Source organism: Cinclus cinclus, chromosome 23 (assembly GCF_963662255.1).
Source record: "Cinclus cinclus chromosome 23, bCinCin1.1, whole genome shotgun sequence".
In the NCBI taxonomy this organism is placed as follows: Eukaryota; Metazoa; Chordata; class Aves; order Passeriformes; family Cinclidae; genus Cinclus; species Cinclus cinclus.
Genome location: NC_085068.1, coordinates 4,240,588 through 4,257,863, shown reverse-complemented (window position 1 = coordinate 4,257,863; position 17,276 = coordinate 4,240,588). Strand labels below are relative to the sequence as shown.

Here is a 17,276-nt window from a genome sequence, read left to right as displayed (position 1 = left end):
ACTGACTTTCAGCCTGGCAACAATTTTTATCCCCTTGAAGTAATTATAAAACAATATTAATTCAAACAAAGGAAAATGGCAGGTAATATAAGACACAATTCAAAAGCTGGTATTTTTAAGAAACAATAAAATCAAACTATTACTGGCTTTGGAAAAAGTCTGCTTCCTAAATACAGAGAGTGCTTTGTCTGAGGAGGCTTCAGTGCATTTCAGACATTTAAAGTGACATGATCTGATAAGTTAAGGGAGGAATAACCTTTATCTTCTACCATAAAATACACAACAAAAATACCTGATCCACTTGCTTGAGTTCCAGACTGACTTGGGCCTGCAGCCTTCCATGAGGATCACCATGCCATGTACATGATTTCCATGAAATACAGAATGAGGATGGTGCTTGTACCACAGACATGACTGGAGGACACTGAGCAAAGCACACTTGGGAGTGCCAGAACTAATTAAACACTGAACAATGTATGCCTTACAAACTGAGCTGAAAACTCAGCCATCACAGCAAACTCAATGCTGCAGCCATAGCTTGGGAACACATGGATAACAAATGAAAACAAACATGTGCCACTTGTAATGGGGTCTGTAGTGCATATCACACCTCTGCACAGCACTAAAAATCCAGTTTCCATGATTCTTTCCTCACTGATGCACTTAACTTTGTTTCATCTGCTGAACCCATGTGATGAGCAGGAATATTTATTCCCTGAATTTACTAAGCAGAAGGGGAGAGACAGCAGGTTTTTGATGTGCCAATTCTCAGCGCCTGAGAACATTTAATGCCTTGGGCCTAATTTCAGGAAAACATGTGGCAATCTAGATTCCCTGCTCCCCGGTGATTCTCTTGGTGCTTTGTTTCAAGGGGTCAGTACAGTTACCTCCCACCCACCCTGTGCAGGACTTCGGGGTGCAGTTCCCAACAGGCAGGTCACTGATCCCAGAGATCCGGCAGTGCTCTGCCATGGGATTCATTTGCTGGTTCCAACACAGATGCTGTTAAGGTGTGTTAAAATGCACACATGGTAGAGCCAGCTGAGTGCTGGATTTGGCATAAGAATGTCTCAGTTAGATGCAAGAATGTGTAAAATCACGAGCCAGACAGCTCCCTGCTGACTGCAGATCTGAGGAAGCTCATATGCGCCGTTTATTCCAGCAAATGCATGGAATATATTGTGCTTGTTAAACATGTTCCCAAAATGCTAGTTTCAGGCAGAAACATGCAAATAAATGGTGTCTAGGGTTAAAACCTCCCACTTACAGTCAAGTCCCTCCTCTTTGGAGGGATCTCCCAGCTCAGATGCTGCAGACCTTTAGCTGACCCGACATGCCTTTAGGAGAGTACAGCATGCTCAAGGAGCAACTGTTTATCATGGAAGTTGTTCCTGCCAGTTTCTTGGAGATAGAGCTTTTCTCCCCCTTCCCTTTTCTTTTGTACACCAGATCAAAACAAAATTAAGACTTATTCCCTGGGTTTGCAATTGTACATAACCTCATCAGGTTCCAACTTCAAAAGGAATTGAGAAGAGATTAATTAAGACAGAACTTAATTATGACATCCATATTACAAATCAAGCATCTGGACAAGGTGTATGAGCACTGTAGACAAAGCACTGACCCCAGATGCAACCAGGGCATCAACTCCTGGCACTTGCCCCACTTCTGCCTGTAACAGCTGTGCAGCAAAACTCACACTTCCTCAAGCACTTTGGTAACATCAAGCTTGAGAAGTTGACAAAACATAACACTGCCATCCCAGCTTCTAATTTCCCCCAGACTCTTCCTGTACTGATTACAGGGATGAATGCAGCTGTCACCTTAAAGAGTTTCTTGTGGAACCAATGTGTTGAAAAATGCTCCCATTCACCTTCTGACTTGATGTAAAAGATGGTTCTCAGCAGGGATTTCCTGCAAACACCTGTCAGAGAACAGGAGCTGAACATGCCTTCGTGACAACAAAGTGCCCAGGACCATAACACCGGTCAGCCTCAGGGTACTGTGCAAGGGTTTAAAATATTAAATACTGTCTGCTGCCAGGCAGGGCCTGTAGCAGATGGAGCACTGCTCTTATGTCTGTGCCCATGGAATCCCAGACTGGCTTGGGCTGGAAGGGCCCTTAAAGCTCATCCTGTTCCACCCCCTGCCATGGGCAGGGACACCTTCCCAGGCTGCTCAAGTCTCGTCCAAGCTGGCCTTGGACACTGCCATGGGTGGAGAGTCATGTTTATAATGGTCCTCTCAATGCTGGTCAAGCAGTATCAGCTGTAGCAAATGCAAACATGGTCACTTCAAGTGTAAAATACTTGAGTTGAACAGAAATGCTTCCAGTTGTATTCCTGCCTTTCTGGGAAAGCAAATCTACTTGGGGAAAAAAAAAATCAAATAAAAAAAACCTCAAACCAAAACAGGGGCCCTGCCCAGCACTGGGATAGTGACTCTGGCTGTGCATGAAGGACTGTGTCAATCAACCTTAATGAGTGGATGCTTCTTCTCTTTCCAACCCTCTTTTTTGTATTTCTCAGTTACTATAACAGGCACAGCAAAGTGCTCTAGCACAAACCTCAGTTCACACAACAAAAAGCTACTCACAAGGTTTGTTTTGATTTTTAGAGTTTGCAGTTGCAAGAACAATTCAGATCAACTGGCTGTACTTACAAAACTGATAAAGAGCATTCCACATGTTAACAGCAACATTAGGTGAAAAAATTATCTATAAAAATACCAGCCACATGCTAAATGAGGTGACATCAAGGCAATAAATAGCTCCATCTGTATGAAAGAGTTTGCAGAACAACCCAGAAGACATCTCTGAACAAAAAAGTAACTATGGATGAAGCAGTGCTGAAATAAAAGCGGGTTGGATGGGGTTTTTTTTTCAGTTAAAAAAAAAGATCAGTTTTACGTATTTTTCCACGATCACTTTATAAATCTGCTGCACATTAAAAATCAGACACACATGTATGTTTTCCAAGTACAGAAAGTGGAAGGTTTACATTTTAATAGCGAAGTGCCTATTTGTGAATGGCAGCAGTGTATATTACAGGCAGCGTGAGAGGGTTAAACAGGACAGCCTCGACTCTTTATAAACTTTTGCCCTCTGGATATGTACTCATTGGCTGCTGTACAAGGCTCGAGCTGTATTACACGCCTTAACGATATGGTTCAACTGTCGGTCAGGCTCGGGGCTGGCGCTGGGCCAGACCGCAATCAATGGGACACAAACCTCCCCCTTTCAGATCATCACGAAGGCTCATATTATCTCCTTTTTGTCGTGCTGGTTAAATTTATGGAGCAGAACCCCGAAGCTGCATTCCTTGGCCTGGGCCAGCCCACGCGGGCCTCCCTTTGTTTGGTACTGTAAGGAGCGTGCTTTGGAGGATTGCGGGGTTGTTAGTTCAGGCACTGACTGTTTGCTCATGACTGAAATGAAAAGAGTTCAAGGGAAGGGCAAAAGGACAGCACAAGTGTAAAACCCCATCCCAGCAGGCCCTGGGCTCCCATCTATCGCTCTGGCCGGGGACTGAACACAAAACCTCACGTTTATGACAAAGGGGAAAGTCTGTGCAGTAACAGGTAAACAGCACCTGAGCAGCACCTCCTGCTTTCAGGCAAGCCTGTAATTGCTACCTAAATTTGAACCTTGACTAATCTGTCTTAAAACACTGCTTAAAAGTGGTATTAGTTCTACAGAAATGCTGTATTTCTTTGTTTGAAAATATAACCTGTCAGTGCAAACGGGTTTACAGAGTTTAGTATTTCCACCACTTTAAACACATGGAGCAACCTCAGAGAACCGAATATTTGTGATGTAGCGAGAAATTCTGTTAGGACACAAAATTACTGGACATACAGTAGGCAGAGGAGATTTTAATTTTGTCTAAAATGGGCATTTCCTACATCTTTATTCTTGGTCTGAGGACGAAAAAAATTCACCTCTGGGTATGCTCAGACACTCTCTACTCAAAACTTTATTCCCGTTGTAAATAAAGGGCACTTCTTGATCCCACTCCTGACACCATTCTCATTCCAAATCCAAAACACAGCCCTGTAATAGCTACCAAGAAAAAAAATAGCTCTACCCTAGCTGAAACCAGGGCAAGATCACAAACTAGGGATGTAAGAAACCTCTAATGTGATCTCAAGGTACAAACACCAGGACTGAAGGCAAATGGAAAGACTATTCCAAATCTGCACAAGAGAAGCAAACACATACATGGAAAACCCCAAGGACTCTCGGTGGTTGTTCAGGAAATAGAAAGTGCCTGTGGAGTCATTCTTCAGCACACAAAATATCCGTGCTTACCTTCATCACTGTTAAGAGTTCCCAAGAAGCTGCCCCAGACCTGCTGTACCAGACCTCCCTGTGGCACCAGCACAGCTGTCTCAGGCCAACAGGTCACACAGCCACACCACAGGTGAGCAGCTCCTGCCATTGTGCCTTAGAAATAAGTAAGTACAGAAACAAACCCTACACACTCCTTTTGCACCACACTAGTTTCATCTTTCCTGCTATTTTTATGGAGTGAAAATCCTGGAAAAAGGGCCAGAAGAGATGATGCAAACTCACAGAAAGTGTATGGGATGTTTCTCGGTGACACTGGCCACAGCCTGTCCCAGTACATTCCAGCAGACAGGGCTGGCTTGAATAAAGCCTTTGTTCCTTCCTGGTGGGCAGACGCTCCCAACTTATCCCACCTCGTTCTGAGCAGGCAGATTTGTGAATTGGAACTGCAAATACTTTGTGGCCCAATCTTCGATGACTTTTTAGTTGCTTCTGCTGATGGTCATGCATGAATACATTTTTTTTTCTTTTCTATTTTCTTGAATAGAATTGGAGAGATATTCCAAATTGGATTTTTCTCTCCAGTTCTATTCTCGGACGCACCAATGCAGACTAATTAAATCTGCAGCTATCTGGAATTGTTTCCACCCAAGGCAAGTGTTACACAGAATACACCAACACAAGTATATTTTAGCAGAGATGCTGTGATCTAGAAATCACACTAATGCCAGAAAACAGGAAATGTGCAAAGCACTAAGAAGTGTTCCTTTTACTTTCTGGCCTTTGTGTCCTAAAGCTTTGGATGAAATAGAAGATAATTAGAACATGCAGGCTTTAGAAATACAAGTATTTCCAGAAAACATAAAACTTGTCTCCCTGTCTAGCTGCATTCCTTTGAGTTAACAGCTAAATACTGTGAAGTGGGCACACAGCATAAGAATTCCACTTTATGAAGCAAATACTTCATGTCACACAAAGTTTAAGCAGTAGAATAAATCTGTGGTAAATCCAACAAAGGATTTATCTGCTCTTTTCAGAAGGAAGTTCATAATTGCTTCAATTTCTGATGGACTATGCCAGGCCAACGTTACAGCGTCTTGGATTTAACTTGGATTTAAATGAACTGAAATACTATACATGTCTGTATACCCCAAGAAACTTTCCCATGGCCTCCAGAAGTGTTGCACTAAAAATGGAGCAAGTTCTGTACCCATGATGCCCATTTTCAGCCAGCTCTCCTTCCATACCTGACCACAATAACACCACACACTGCATTTCCCTCATTAACTTGCACCTTTTCCACACCAGTTACTGCATACAGTAACATCAAGCTGAATCTGAACCTAGATTTCTGCACTGAACCCAGCCCAGGCAGCAGTTTAACAGGAGCTGGGCATGGCTCACTGGATGCAGCACCTTTCACCAGGGATGGAAATGTAACTCCCTTACTTGTAACATCATGGTGCTGGTAAATATCTCCGGGTTGTGGAGGCCACCACAGTAGGAACTCTGCATTCATTCATCCTTTTGAAATTACTTATTGCTACTAATGAATAGACATCCAAAGTAAAGGACAATTTCACATTTTATGCTCAGGTAACTCCTCAGCATTTCTCACTGCAATGTTTTCCATTGTCAATGTCTGTGCTCCCCTTGCAACACTCCCTTCCAGTGCCTCTGTCCCTTGACCAGAGTCTAAAAGGATCCAGGGTATCTTTCTGCCCTCAATTGTTAAGTTAAACACTAATGTTTTAGTGGGAAAATCTTCTTACTCACAGAATAGATGCTGGGATTTAGAATGACAGCCAATCCTTCACAAAGGCTCCCTGTTTCATGCCAGAAGACATGTCATCACTGGAGAACCCAGTGCCTGCACCATTTCTTGAGCCAGGTTTTTGTTCCATTTAATACATTCTGTCATGGCAAAGCAAAAAGGCTTAAACACAAAAGGTTGCACATGTCTTAACTAAAGGTTTAGCCCTCCTTGTGGAAATTTAAACCATCTACAGATTCTTCCTTAAATGCAGGGTGCATAAAACCCCAGAAGGAAAATATGAAGGACCTGAACAGCCTCAGCAACTTAAACCCTTGGGCTTGAAAAAAAGTCTTTTTACAAACAGGTAAGGAGGTTGTTTTGGGGGTTTCCTGTCTCAGACCCTGCTACTCCAGGTCTAGCTCATAAGCCCCAGAGACTAATCAAGGTTAACATATGTAAAATGTAAGATCTGTACGATTAAACATTGCCTAATGCAAGCCCATAATTGCTTATTTTTCCAAAAACCTCCTATTACATAAAAATATTTCTATAAGCAGATGTGAAAGGAGCCACATCTATATAATATTAATGTAGGATTACGTTGCTTCTCTGGGTCCAAACGCCATGGGTTTTACTCCCATTCCTTCCAAACAGTTAAACTGAGTAAAGTTCAGAAAAGGGGACAATGATAACTGACTGCAGACAACTGACTATTCTAAACATAAATGGCATTTAGTAGCACTGATCCCTAGGAACAGCCTCCTGGAAACATTATTCAGACATACAGTGGGTACTTGCAGCAATGAACAAAAATGTGTTAAGAGTTTGGGCACCAATCCCACTCAAGCCTCTAAAAAGGAAAGGGAGACGTGTCAGTGCAGTTTGGATTCTCCAAATCATCTGGACTTTCACTGGGCACAAACAATGGACAATGTATTGTTCTAGAAACTGTGACATTTTTATACATGACACTCTAGGGTTACTGACTCTATAATAAAATATGATTAAGCAAACTCAATGTTTTAAAGCTTCATCTTGCTTTTACTGTATCCTGTGGGTTACAAAAGAAATCCAATGAAAACTATGTGCATTTCTTCAGTCATGCATAGCAAATCCTGCTTTATTGTGAAGAACAGAGCCTGTAGTTCCAAGAAATTGTCCTTCAGCTCTTTGTTCCAGCGAGGAAGGCAAAGTGAACAAACTGTGAGATGCCCAGCTTGTCAGTGCTGGAGGAGAGCACAAAAAAAAAAAAAAAAAAAAAAAAAAAAAAAAAGCAAAGCTGCCCCCCCGTATTTAATTCTCACACAGAGGTACTCAGGCTTGACTTCACTTTGTTTCTGAAGTTGCACAACGTTGAAAATTTTATTTTTTATTTCTTGAAATACTAAGTTTTATTAGCCACTGTATGACTACATTGGGCTCCAGAAGTGCAGAAATGTGGGGTGGCATTGCAGCCCATCCTCAGCTCTCCTGACTCTGGGTACTCCAGACCAGGCACCACAAGCCTCAGCTGCTTGAATTCCTTCCAGACAGCTTTAAGGGGAAGTTGACTTTCCCCTCAGGAAGAGTGAACATGAAAAGCAATCTTGACAGATTCCACTCACAGGCAAACATAATCAGTACTTGACTGACAAAAAGCACTACTAGTTTATTGATGCACAGCAAGGGACTTCTGCAAAACAAAATCTGAGGAGAAACAAGAAGAAAACCCAACTCATGCTTACAAGAGAGCTGTAGAAAAGAAAACCAACTAGAAGCCAGAAGTGTCTCATGAAGAAAGAAGCACTCCTTGAACAGAAAAGGGAACAGAGAACCACTTTCTGTTCATTCTAAAGGGCAGCTTCACTTATTTAGCAATCATTTCAGGTCTTAGATGGTGGATTATTGTATCTTTCTAGTTAAGAAACTAAATCTGCATTTTCAGAAAGAAATTCAGGGTTTGAGATTAAATCAGCCACACTGAAGAGAAACAGGGCTGTGTTTTGGGAACTGCTTCTCCCACAAGGATATCCATATTTACTTATGCAACAAGCAACAGTAGACACTTCAAGAACAGTGCCAGGATCTCCAGATAAAAGCTACCAGTGATAAAATAAATCTTAACAGAAGAATACCAAACAGGTGAGACTGGTCACAGAAGAAGCATCTAGTGATGTAAAACTACATTTGGAGGACAAATTAAGAGGCATTTAAAACCCTAGTGAGGACACCGAAATACTGAAGGACTCAAAAGAGATCAGAAATATGACAGGAAATTAAATGGGATTCAACCTATAACATTGCATTTCTGGGGAAAAAAAATTCAGAATGCAAGCATGAAATAACAAGGAGATACCTGCAAAGCAGTAAAATCAAACAAAACCTCTTGGGGCAAAAGAAGAAGCAGAAAAATGGTCATCAGTTTGCAATGGGATATGGCAGCAAAACCAACCAAGATAATTCTGGGTGGCTTGCAGAACACAGCTTGTCCCAGTGCAGCAGGATGATGGGTCCTTGTCACTCCACACAGATGGGAACTTGCAGGTGAGGGATTCCAAAGCACCTCCACAAAAGCAGGGGAACAAAATGGACATCAGCTAATGACAGAAGAATGTAAACTATAAAATCCAGTTGGACAGTGACTGAGCATGGGAGGTTGGGCTGACAATGAGGAAAAGCCCATGGCTACATCTGTGCAACAGGGAGAGGAATGGACAAATCTGCTCCAAAAGAACAGATTATCATGAGGAACTGTTATCACACTGGGAAAAAGAAGAAGGGATATGAAGGAAATCACACTGCTCAAGTAATTTATTGATTAGACTGATAAATATATTTTCTCTCTGGCTTATAGGAAAATCTTAGGAAGGGCTTACCAGGAGAGTAACAACATCCCCTTGACCAAAAGGGCCCATACATGATAGACATTATTGTAAAGACTTGTTAAGTCTGATCTAGATCAAGTCCAAAGTCAGGACCAAGTCTGGGCACATACAGAAGTGTAAATGTTCTATCAGTATTTATCTGTTAAACCTGAGAATCTCGTGGCAGTGTGTTGGCCAAGCTGGTCTCCATAAATAGGTATGTACAGGTATGTCTCCATACATAGGTACATATTTCCTACTTCTGCTCAGTGTTACTGATACTCATGCTCTCAACCACACTGCTTTTGACCTCACAATGCAAATCTCAGCTAACAGAGAGATGGATACAAAAAGGCAAAAAAAATTTTACATTATAATCATCTGCTTTTGACATTGAGTCAAATTTTGCAACCTCACTGCACAACTCCAAGTGATGAGCAAAAGAATAACTAGGTTATTAACAACAGGTTGTTGCTTATATAACAACAGGTTGCTGCTTTCCACATGAAGTGCATTTAAAATAATCAAATTATTTACATAACAATTTTCTGTGACCGTTAATGGCTTTCCAAACTTAAACTGTTCTTTACTAATAACAGTCTAGCTCATGGACAGAATTCATCAGAATTGGGGAAGTCACAAAATTATCTACTTCTAATTTTCACATTGTGACTCAGAAAAGAACACAAACCCTTGCAGCAACAGTCCAAGAATAATCTTAAACTTGCACTGACCTGGCAGAAGCCTGAGAGAAAGCCATAAACGCAGTTTCCTGCACTACTTGTTAGGTTAGACACACATCTAAATATAAATGTTCTTTACTTGTGCTGCACCAGGACGTAAAACTCATTTCTAGGTGAAAGCTCTCCAAGCATATCCAGAGACATAACAGCTTTCCTGTTTTGAACTTTGGGCTTTAAAACTTTTGGCAGTATATGAAAAATATGGAAATAATCAGAACTTGTATTGTTGTATGTGACACTGGATTACTTGGAACACATAAAACCCTCTCAATAAAGGTATCGAATCATAGGCATTAACTGTTTATAAATTAGATGTATGCTGCACTTTCACCAACAGTTTTATGCTCTCTTCTGAGTTAAGTTTAGAAGTAGTAGGGTATCTTTATGATTAGGAAATAAGTTTATAAGATTAGCCTTGAAAAAGTCCAGCCTAAAGTCAAATGTAAAAAATATTTTCTTTCCCTTTAAACCTTTGAAACTACCCCTTTAAGGTCTAAAGCCATCACCTGTGCTGGTCTGGCTCCATGCTCCCAATACATGGCGTGTGCCTGCTGCAGGAGTTCCAACACAAATCAGTACATTTGAAGACAAAAAAGACTCATGTCCACGTAGCCTAATCACAGGAACACAGGCTGCAGACTATTCCATTCCGTTCAAGAACTTTGCTGGAATTAAGACTACATCTTTCAGGAAAGCAAACAACCTCAATTAAAGTTCTTCATCCCACTCAAACCTGATCCAATGGTTAAAGTCAAGCTGAAATTCAGAGCTTTTTTAAAAATTCAACCATGTAATTAGAGAATTGCAAGGGGCCTATAATTTACAGTTACGTATCCTGCTATTTAAATGCAACTGCAATTAACTGGCTGAGTCAGCTTTACAGCAGCACCAGGAACATGTACAGGCTAAGGTCAAACAGCTCTTGTCACGCTCATGAACTGAGTCTTCAGGTGTTCAAAACTCCACTGAGTTTTGAGATCAGCTCCTGCCATGCATTTCCAGTCACATCCATCGGGGAAGGTTGCTCTTGTGTGCTGAGCTTGGAGGAGCCTACAGGGCCCAGCATGCTCCAAGGGGAGCAGCAGCTCGGGCTTGGAACGTTGTTCTGCTCCCATTCCAAACCACACATACTTGAGCAGTTACAAACGCGGCGGGGGAATAGCGGGACACGGCAGCCCAGAAAACAGACAAACCCTTTGTCGTGTGGGGCTCTTCAAACCCCCAAAAGAACAATTTGGCTCCTTCATTATATAAGCACATAAAACCCACACACCAAACAAAACATGAATGCAAGGTTGCTTACAGATGAGGTGGCATTTTGGTCACACCCCTTCTCCCCCTACAATATCTACATATTCTCAAGTACATTTGTTTAGCTAAAAAAAGTTTTGATCAGACTTTTGTGGACTGGAGAACTGTAGTAACTGAGTAACCCGAGAAAGGTTGGGGCTTTTTTCCCATTTTTCTTTTCTTTCCTCTTATAAAAAATTGTTGGGTAAGAAACTTGACAGACTGTGTGTAGACACTAAAATAGTTTCACAGTGCTCATCCATGACAACAGGATTTCAAAATCTAGTGGAAGTAAAAACATGGTTCAGCTCATCTGTCTCAACCTCTTCGCTTAACTGACAGTTAACAAGGCAAAGAGAAATATTTCCTAAAGGAAACACAAGCCCAAAATCAGGCTGGGCTGGAGATCCTCTTGCCCTCTCTCTCCCAGCTGCTGTCCAGTTTGGCAGCTGTTGGCAACACCTACTGTGTACAGGCTATATCTCACAGAAGCATGTCAAGACATGAATTTTAAGAATATGTGTTTCTTGAAACAAATTACGATAGACACACAGCTCAACCATAAATGCAGCTAACAGCACAGACAGGTGTGCTTCTCCCCACCTTTACATAAATCAGTCAACCTGTATAGTCATAAAACTAAGACATGTGCAAACGAAACACTGAATTTTCTCAGGGATGCACTTAAGAGTTCCCATTTAATTTTGTGCGTGCAAACATACTTACTAAATTTCAATCCTTGACCTCCTGGTTTTACAAATCAGGGTAAGTCCCAAATATGTAAGACACACAGGTACAAACTTCCATTTTCAGAATAAAGCTCACCTAGGGTCATTCTTCAGGCTTCCTGCACCTCCTTTCACACTTCATCAAACTTACTGTTTACTGAAACCCTGATTTAGACTCTTCAGAATTCCAAGAGTGGCATAATAAAACAGAGAAAATGGAAAAGCCAAATGGGAAGACAAAACAAGCAGAAAACCCAACATTTTTCAAACATTTTTCTCCAAGCTTTCTGACAACAACGCCTGCTAAGGGTTTTCTTTCACTTCAGCACACAGGTCTCATGTACATACAAGAGGACTTCTTGGCATAGTAATACAAAGGAAACTCTTTGGCCACAAAGACCACAAGGACTCTTCTCTCAGAGCAGCCCTTTCAGAACTTGGTCCTTTCCCTCTGCCACACTCACAGCCAGTGCTAATGAACACTTATGTATTTTAAGCAAAACCATCATTACTTTGCTGACCCCATATTACACCAGTAACTGACCACAGGAAGAAGCCAAAGCATCTGTCCTGATGTGCTGACACCTCTCAGCCACATGAGGATGGGCACGTACAAGGAAGGGCACACAGCCACTCCATTTCATAACTGAGAACTTCGCACAAAATAAAAATTAAAACACTGTGACAATGTACTGATGACAGAACTCTTCAAACCTTTCAAGAGTTGTTTTCTACAGTGAAATGAAAGCCAGAGGTAGAGCAGGGTGAACTTCTTCATTAAACTGTATGAGGATTCAGTGGTAGAAGTTTAATCTTACTACATACAGCCTTTCTAAAATTTTTTCTTCATTTAATGGCGTAGGTTAATAATTCCTATTTTATGTTGCAGCTTTTCCAGGCAAATTTCATTCTGGCTAGAGTATCAACAAATGTCATATATTAAACAAAAATCAAATTGAACGAAATGGGCTGATAACAGCTCATGTTAACTTTGATTATTGTTGCTTTGCCTGAGGAAAGATAATCAGTTCAGAAGTTGCAGCAGGCATTAATACACAGCATTGCAGTATTACTGATTACAACCACAGAGGGGAGGCTCACCTGGGGCCGCTCAGGGTCGCGGTGTCCCTCACTGCCTGCGCGGTTTCCGACGCGAAATCCAGCGCTCCCGCCACGGGTTTGGTGACAGTGCCCACCAGCCCCTTCCCCAGGCCAGAGATGAAACCACTGACCCCTCCTTCTGTCTTCACACCTTCCACTGTCGATGTTATGACACTTGTCAATCCTCCAATGATACCTGGCAAAGACAAGAGCAGCAGAAAAGTCCAAAATTATTTGCTCTAGAACTTATAGAACCTAATCCACCTGTTATTGGCTCTAGAACTTACAGAACCTCACCCACCTGATGTTACTGGCTCTAGAACTTGCAGAACCTCACCCACCTGATGTTACTGGCTCTAGAACTTGCAGAACCTCACCCACCTGATGTTACTGGCTCTAGAACTTGCAGAACCTCACTCACCTGATGTTACTGGCTCTAGAACTTGCAGAACCTCATCCACCTGATGTTACTGGCTCTAGAACTTGCAGAACCTCACTCACCTGATGTTCTCTGCCTACACAGTTTATTGTGCATTTAATTTAACACACAAACTTTCAAACTCAATTACATTAACCAATAACTTTATACTTTGTATATGCAGTATACATATGCATATGTACAGACCATATTATCCCACAGAAAGATATTTACTTCATCACTATATATGTGTATTTAAATGTATTTCTAAACTGGTTCATTTCCAGTTGCACTTACACCAAGAGTCCTCATCTATTGCACAGGTTAAGTGGTTACTTAGGATGTGACAAAATTTGATCACCACAAAAGCTGGTACAATTTCAGACAGAAACTAACAGAGTGCATTTCTCCACTGGACAAAGTCAATTATTTTAAACTGGCAATTTAAGTGTCTCTGAAGTCAGTTTAAGTGACTTTAACGTCACTGACAGACATTTTTGTGCACATTACCCTTCCTGAGAACCTCAACGCTCTGAAAAATCAAGCACATACCGAGGTCTGAAAAGACTTGGAACAGTTCACATTGCCTGAGAACACACTTTGGAGATTTCACATATCCATGATTAAAATACCAGTTTCTAGTGCCCTGGCTGAAGCATTCACCTGCCCAGCTTCCACCAACCAAGGGCTCCTCTGAGGTCTGCAACTCAAGTACAGACCAGGCAGATCTAAACTGCTAAACTCAAGAAGCACCAAGTATCTAAATCTCTCCTCTTGAGCAACTATAGTTTATGATTAAATCCTGTCTGTTGAAATGTAGCAATTAGCAGTTCCTTTATTTTTTTCAAAAAACTGAATGGGAAGCATTTAAAAATGCCACAGACTTAGGACTAGAACAGTCACACTAATTAATAGTACAACACAGTGAAGTGCTTTTATAATGGACTTTTCAGCAAAGATTCACGTATTTTGGATTTCTTGCATTTCTACCAATTTATGTCAGGCTGTTCAGCACACTGGTGTGAGAGGAACCTTTCATGATTCATTTCACATCTACAGTGTCTCTGTATGACCAAAGCAAACAGACTTTTCTCAGCATAGAAAAGATCCTCTTTTAGTGAAAGCCAAATCAGTTTTGCACAGGCTGCAACAGTTACACTGTGAGAATAACATTTAAACAAACTGAGCCAAGATGATGCAAAATATAAATATTTGATTTAAACTTGGCTTGTATTGATTTAACCTTCTTCAACAGATAAATCATGAACTAAATCGATGTGAAGTTCTGGCCAAATTAAAACTGGTCCACTACCCTTTACACAAATAAATGTCTGTAGTTCTTAGTATGCTGAAAAAAAACCCCACAAAATAACCGAACTGGTGAAATGCAACTTCAAACTTATGCACTGATTCCAAGAAACTCAGGTTTCTGGAACTAAAAGCAAACATAAGAAAGCTACAACCCTGCTATACTAATTTTATTTTTAATGTCTGTCCCTAAAAAAAACAAAAAAAAACAAAAAAAAAAAACCAAACACAAAAAACCCCACAAAAAAACTGTTCATGTGGGTATTTAATGCCTTTACAAAGAAATTGATGTTTTGGATGAACTGTGTAATTTTCATTTTAGTTTGGAAAAAAAAGCTTTTATTTCCAGTTACACATGAAAAATCCTGATTATTAAATGTAGTTTCTACTGACTTGAAAACAAAGCACTGCCCCCACCCCGACCTGCCAGCACTGAAATTCAAGCATAAAGCCTCTGATAAAAGCCTCCACTGCCCAGGCTTCCAGCAAACATGCAGCTGTAGCACCCACTGCTCTATGCAATCTGATCATCCCTTTTAAGAGAGAAATGAGTGAAAATTACAGCTAAGGGTTACCATGTGCAAGTCCGTGGATTCCAGCTACAAGGTGCTCTCCACTGGTTGCAGCATGATATCGGATGTATTCCCGCTCTGTCTGATGTCTGTTATCCATGGTCTTTCCCAAACCATCCGACAGAGTCCCAGCAAACTGCAAGAGAAGACCTTTTCCCTTATTGGAAGAAGAAAAGCTGTTTCTCCTAAGTAGATTCACTGCAGAAAAGTTCTAGATCCTAATAGTGAAATGCACGTTTATACAACTCATTTTGATATACCAGAATCTGTCCAATCCTTTTGCCATGGAGAAAGCTCAGAACTACATCAACACGTGCAACTGGAATCCTGAGGTGACAAGGAGGTGCCTCAACTACTGCGGCCAAGCCAAAACAAACCAAGTCTGCAAAAGATGTACCAAAAGCAATGCCCATGATCCAACTGCAACCCCTCAAAACCTAAAAGGAATGTTATTTAGATAGAAAGCTTTTCCTCTGCAAAGATATGTGCAAAGCTTCAAGGCAAATATGCCAGTCATGAAATGAAAACATTTTTAAGAGCTAATTAAATTATTTTCAGTAATTCAGGGTAGAAGTGGTTGTGTTGCAGAAGGAGTGGGAGGCAGGCCACACTCACAGCACACCGTGGGGAGATCCCTGACAGGATTCACAGCTTTGCTGGGAAGTGTTGTCCTGGTTTAAAAGACAGGTGTCTTCCAAGGAAGGCAGAAACCTCCACTGGAATGGAGAACGTGACCCCCTTCCCTCCAAATTACTATAATTTCAAAATAATGGGACTTTTAGGAGACAATACGGGATTTTACTGGTGTATATCTATGTATAAGAAGACAAACAAAAAACAAGCAGGAGCAGAGAGCCAAGCCCAGCCCTCCCCGGGCCGCAGGCACCTTCCCCTCGGTGCAGTTCCGGGCACGGCCAGCAGGGGCGCTGGTGGCTCCCGGCCGGGCAGGGCAGGGCAGGGCAGGGGCGATGATTCCCCCGCGCCTGCAGGGGGCGCTGTGGCGCGAGCTCGGCGCCTCTCCACACGGCGATGGCGGCGCAGCCGGCGGGACACAGAGAAAAGGGCAAAGCTCCTTCGCAAACTCGTGGGAAGCCGTCGGCAATGGACTGCAAGCAGGAAACCTCAGAAGCAGCGAACTGGAATGGCAGAGGCGGGCACACCGGGGGTGGCAAACACAGAGTAGCAGAAACCCCACGGCAGGCGCAGCAGAGGTCGGGCGGACATGGGACGTTGAGTTAAAGCATAACGAGAATCTCAAAGCAGCGGCAGAAAAGCACCATGGCCGGGCAGCGGCAGCCGGGCTCCTGCGAACAGCTGGGAGACATTCCCTCAGAGGGATCCGGGGCCCCAGGTTTTTCCCCTGAGGCGCCTGAGCAGATGCTGAGGGCCCTTTCTAGCGAGCTCAGGTGTTGATGAGGTCCCAGCTCAATGGCCGCTCTTACATGCAAAGCCCCACTCATGGCAGGAGAAGCAGCAAAAGAGAGAACTCCATGGTGATGGTGAATTCTCCCCTCAGCAACCTCAGGCCAGCCACCTCCCCTCCGATCTGAGAGCGAGAGGGAGGGAAGGAGCTGAGTCCAGCACCTCACCCCCGGCCAAAATCTCATGGTATCTCTGCCCTTCCCAAGAGGCAGCCCCTTCACATAAGAGGGTAGCCAACTGCACCCTTCTCCTTCCTCCTCATGTCAGCACATCTTTCATCTCTCTTACCTATTGTCATTGTCATCTTTTAACAAATGGGAGAAAACTCCCTGATTGAAAGAAAAAAAAAAAAAGAAAGAAAAAATCCTATCCTCCAGCAAGTGTCCACAGGTGCCAAACCAAAAGCTCAGGGGGAACCCCGTGTGTGGAGCAATTTGGCTCCTTACACTTACCTTGGAAAGTGTGGGGGAGGACTGGAGATATTCTCATGGATGAAAGGGAGCATTATATCCAAACAGGATTTTGTTCTGAGAAGTCTGACCATTGCTGTGTACGAGTCAATGAAAAAGCACCAAATAAAAATGATCTATTGTGATCTGCTGACCTTTACTCTGATGTAATCAGATAGAAACCAGAAGCTTGATGGAAGGAGGGAGGCTAGAAAAGGAGACAGAAAACCTGAAAGCTTGCCTTGTATTCAGGATATTAATAGAGAAAAGGGCTCCTAGAAGGAATTTTCCTGGAATACTCTCCAAAAACTATGCTTTTTTTATTATGTGCCACCTCCTGTCCTAAGAGTGGACACCT

General features: G+C 42.3%; 1 protein-coding gene across 3 annotated transcripts in view; it reads right to left on the bottom strand.

Moving 5' to 3' along the window:
- VPS13D (vacuolar protein sorting 13 homolog D) overlaps positions 1-17,276 on the bottom strand; it is a 96,580-nt gene that overhangs the window by 8,800 nt on the left and 70,504 nt on the right. For 2 of the 3 annotated variants that reach the window (XM_062507744.1, XM_062507745.1), the window contains exons 65-66: positions 15,051-15,183; positions 12,750-12,945 (exon numbers count right to left, since the gene is read on the bottom strand). In XM_062507744.1, coding sequence (XP_062363728.1) covers positions 12,750-12,945; positions 15,051-15,183 — 329 coding nt within the window. Of the gene's footprint in view, positions 1-12,749; positions 12,946-15,050; positions 15,184-16,921; positions 17,016-17,276 lie in introns of those variants that run through there. The other variant, XR_009933917.1, reaches the window with a different exon arrangement.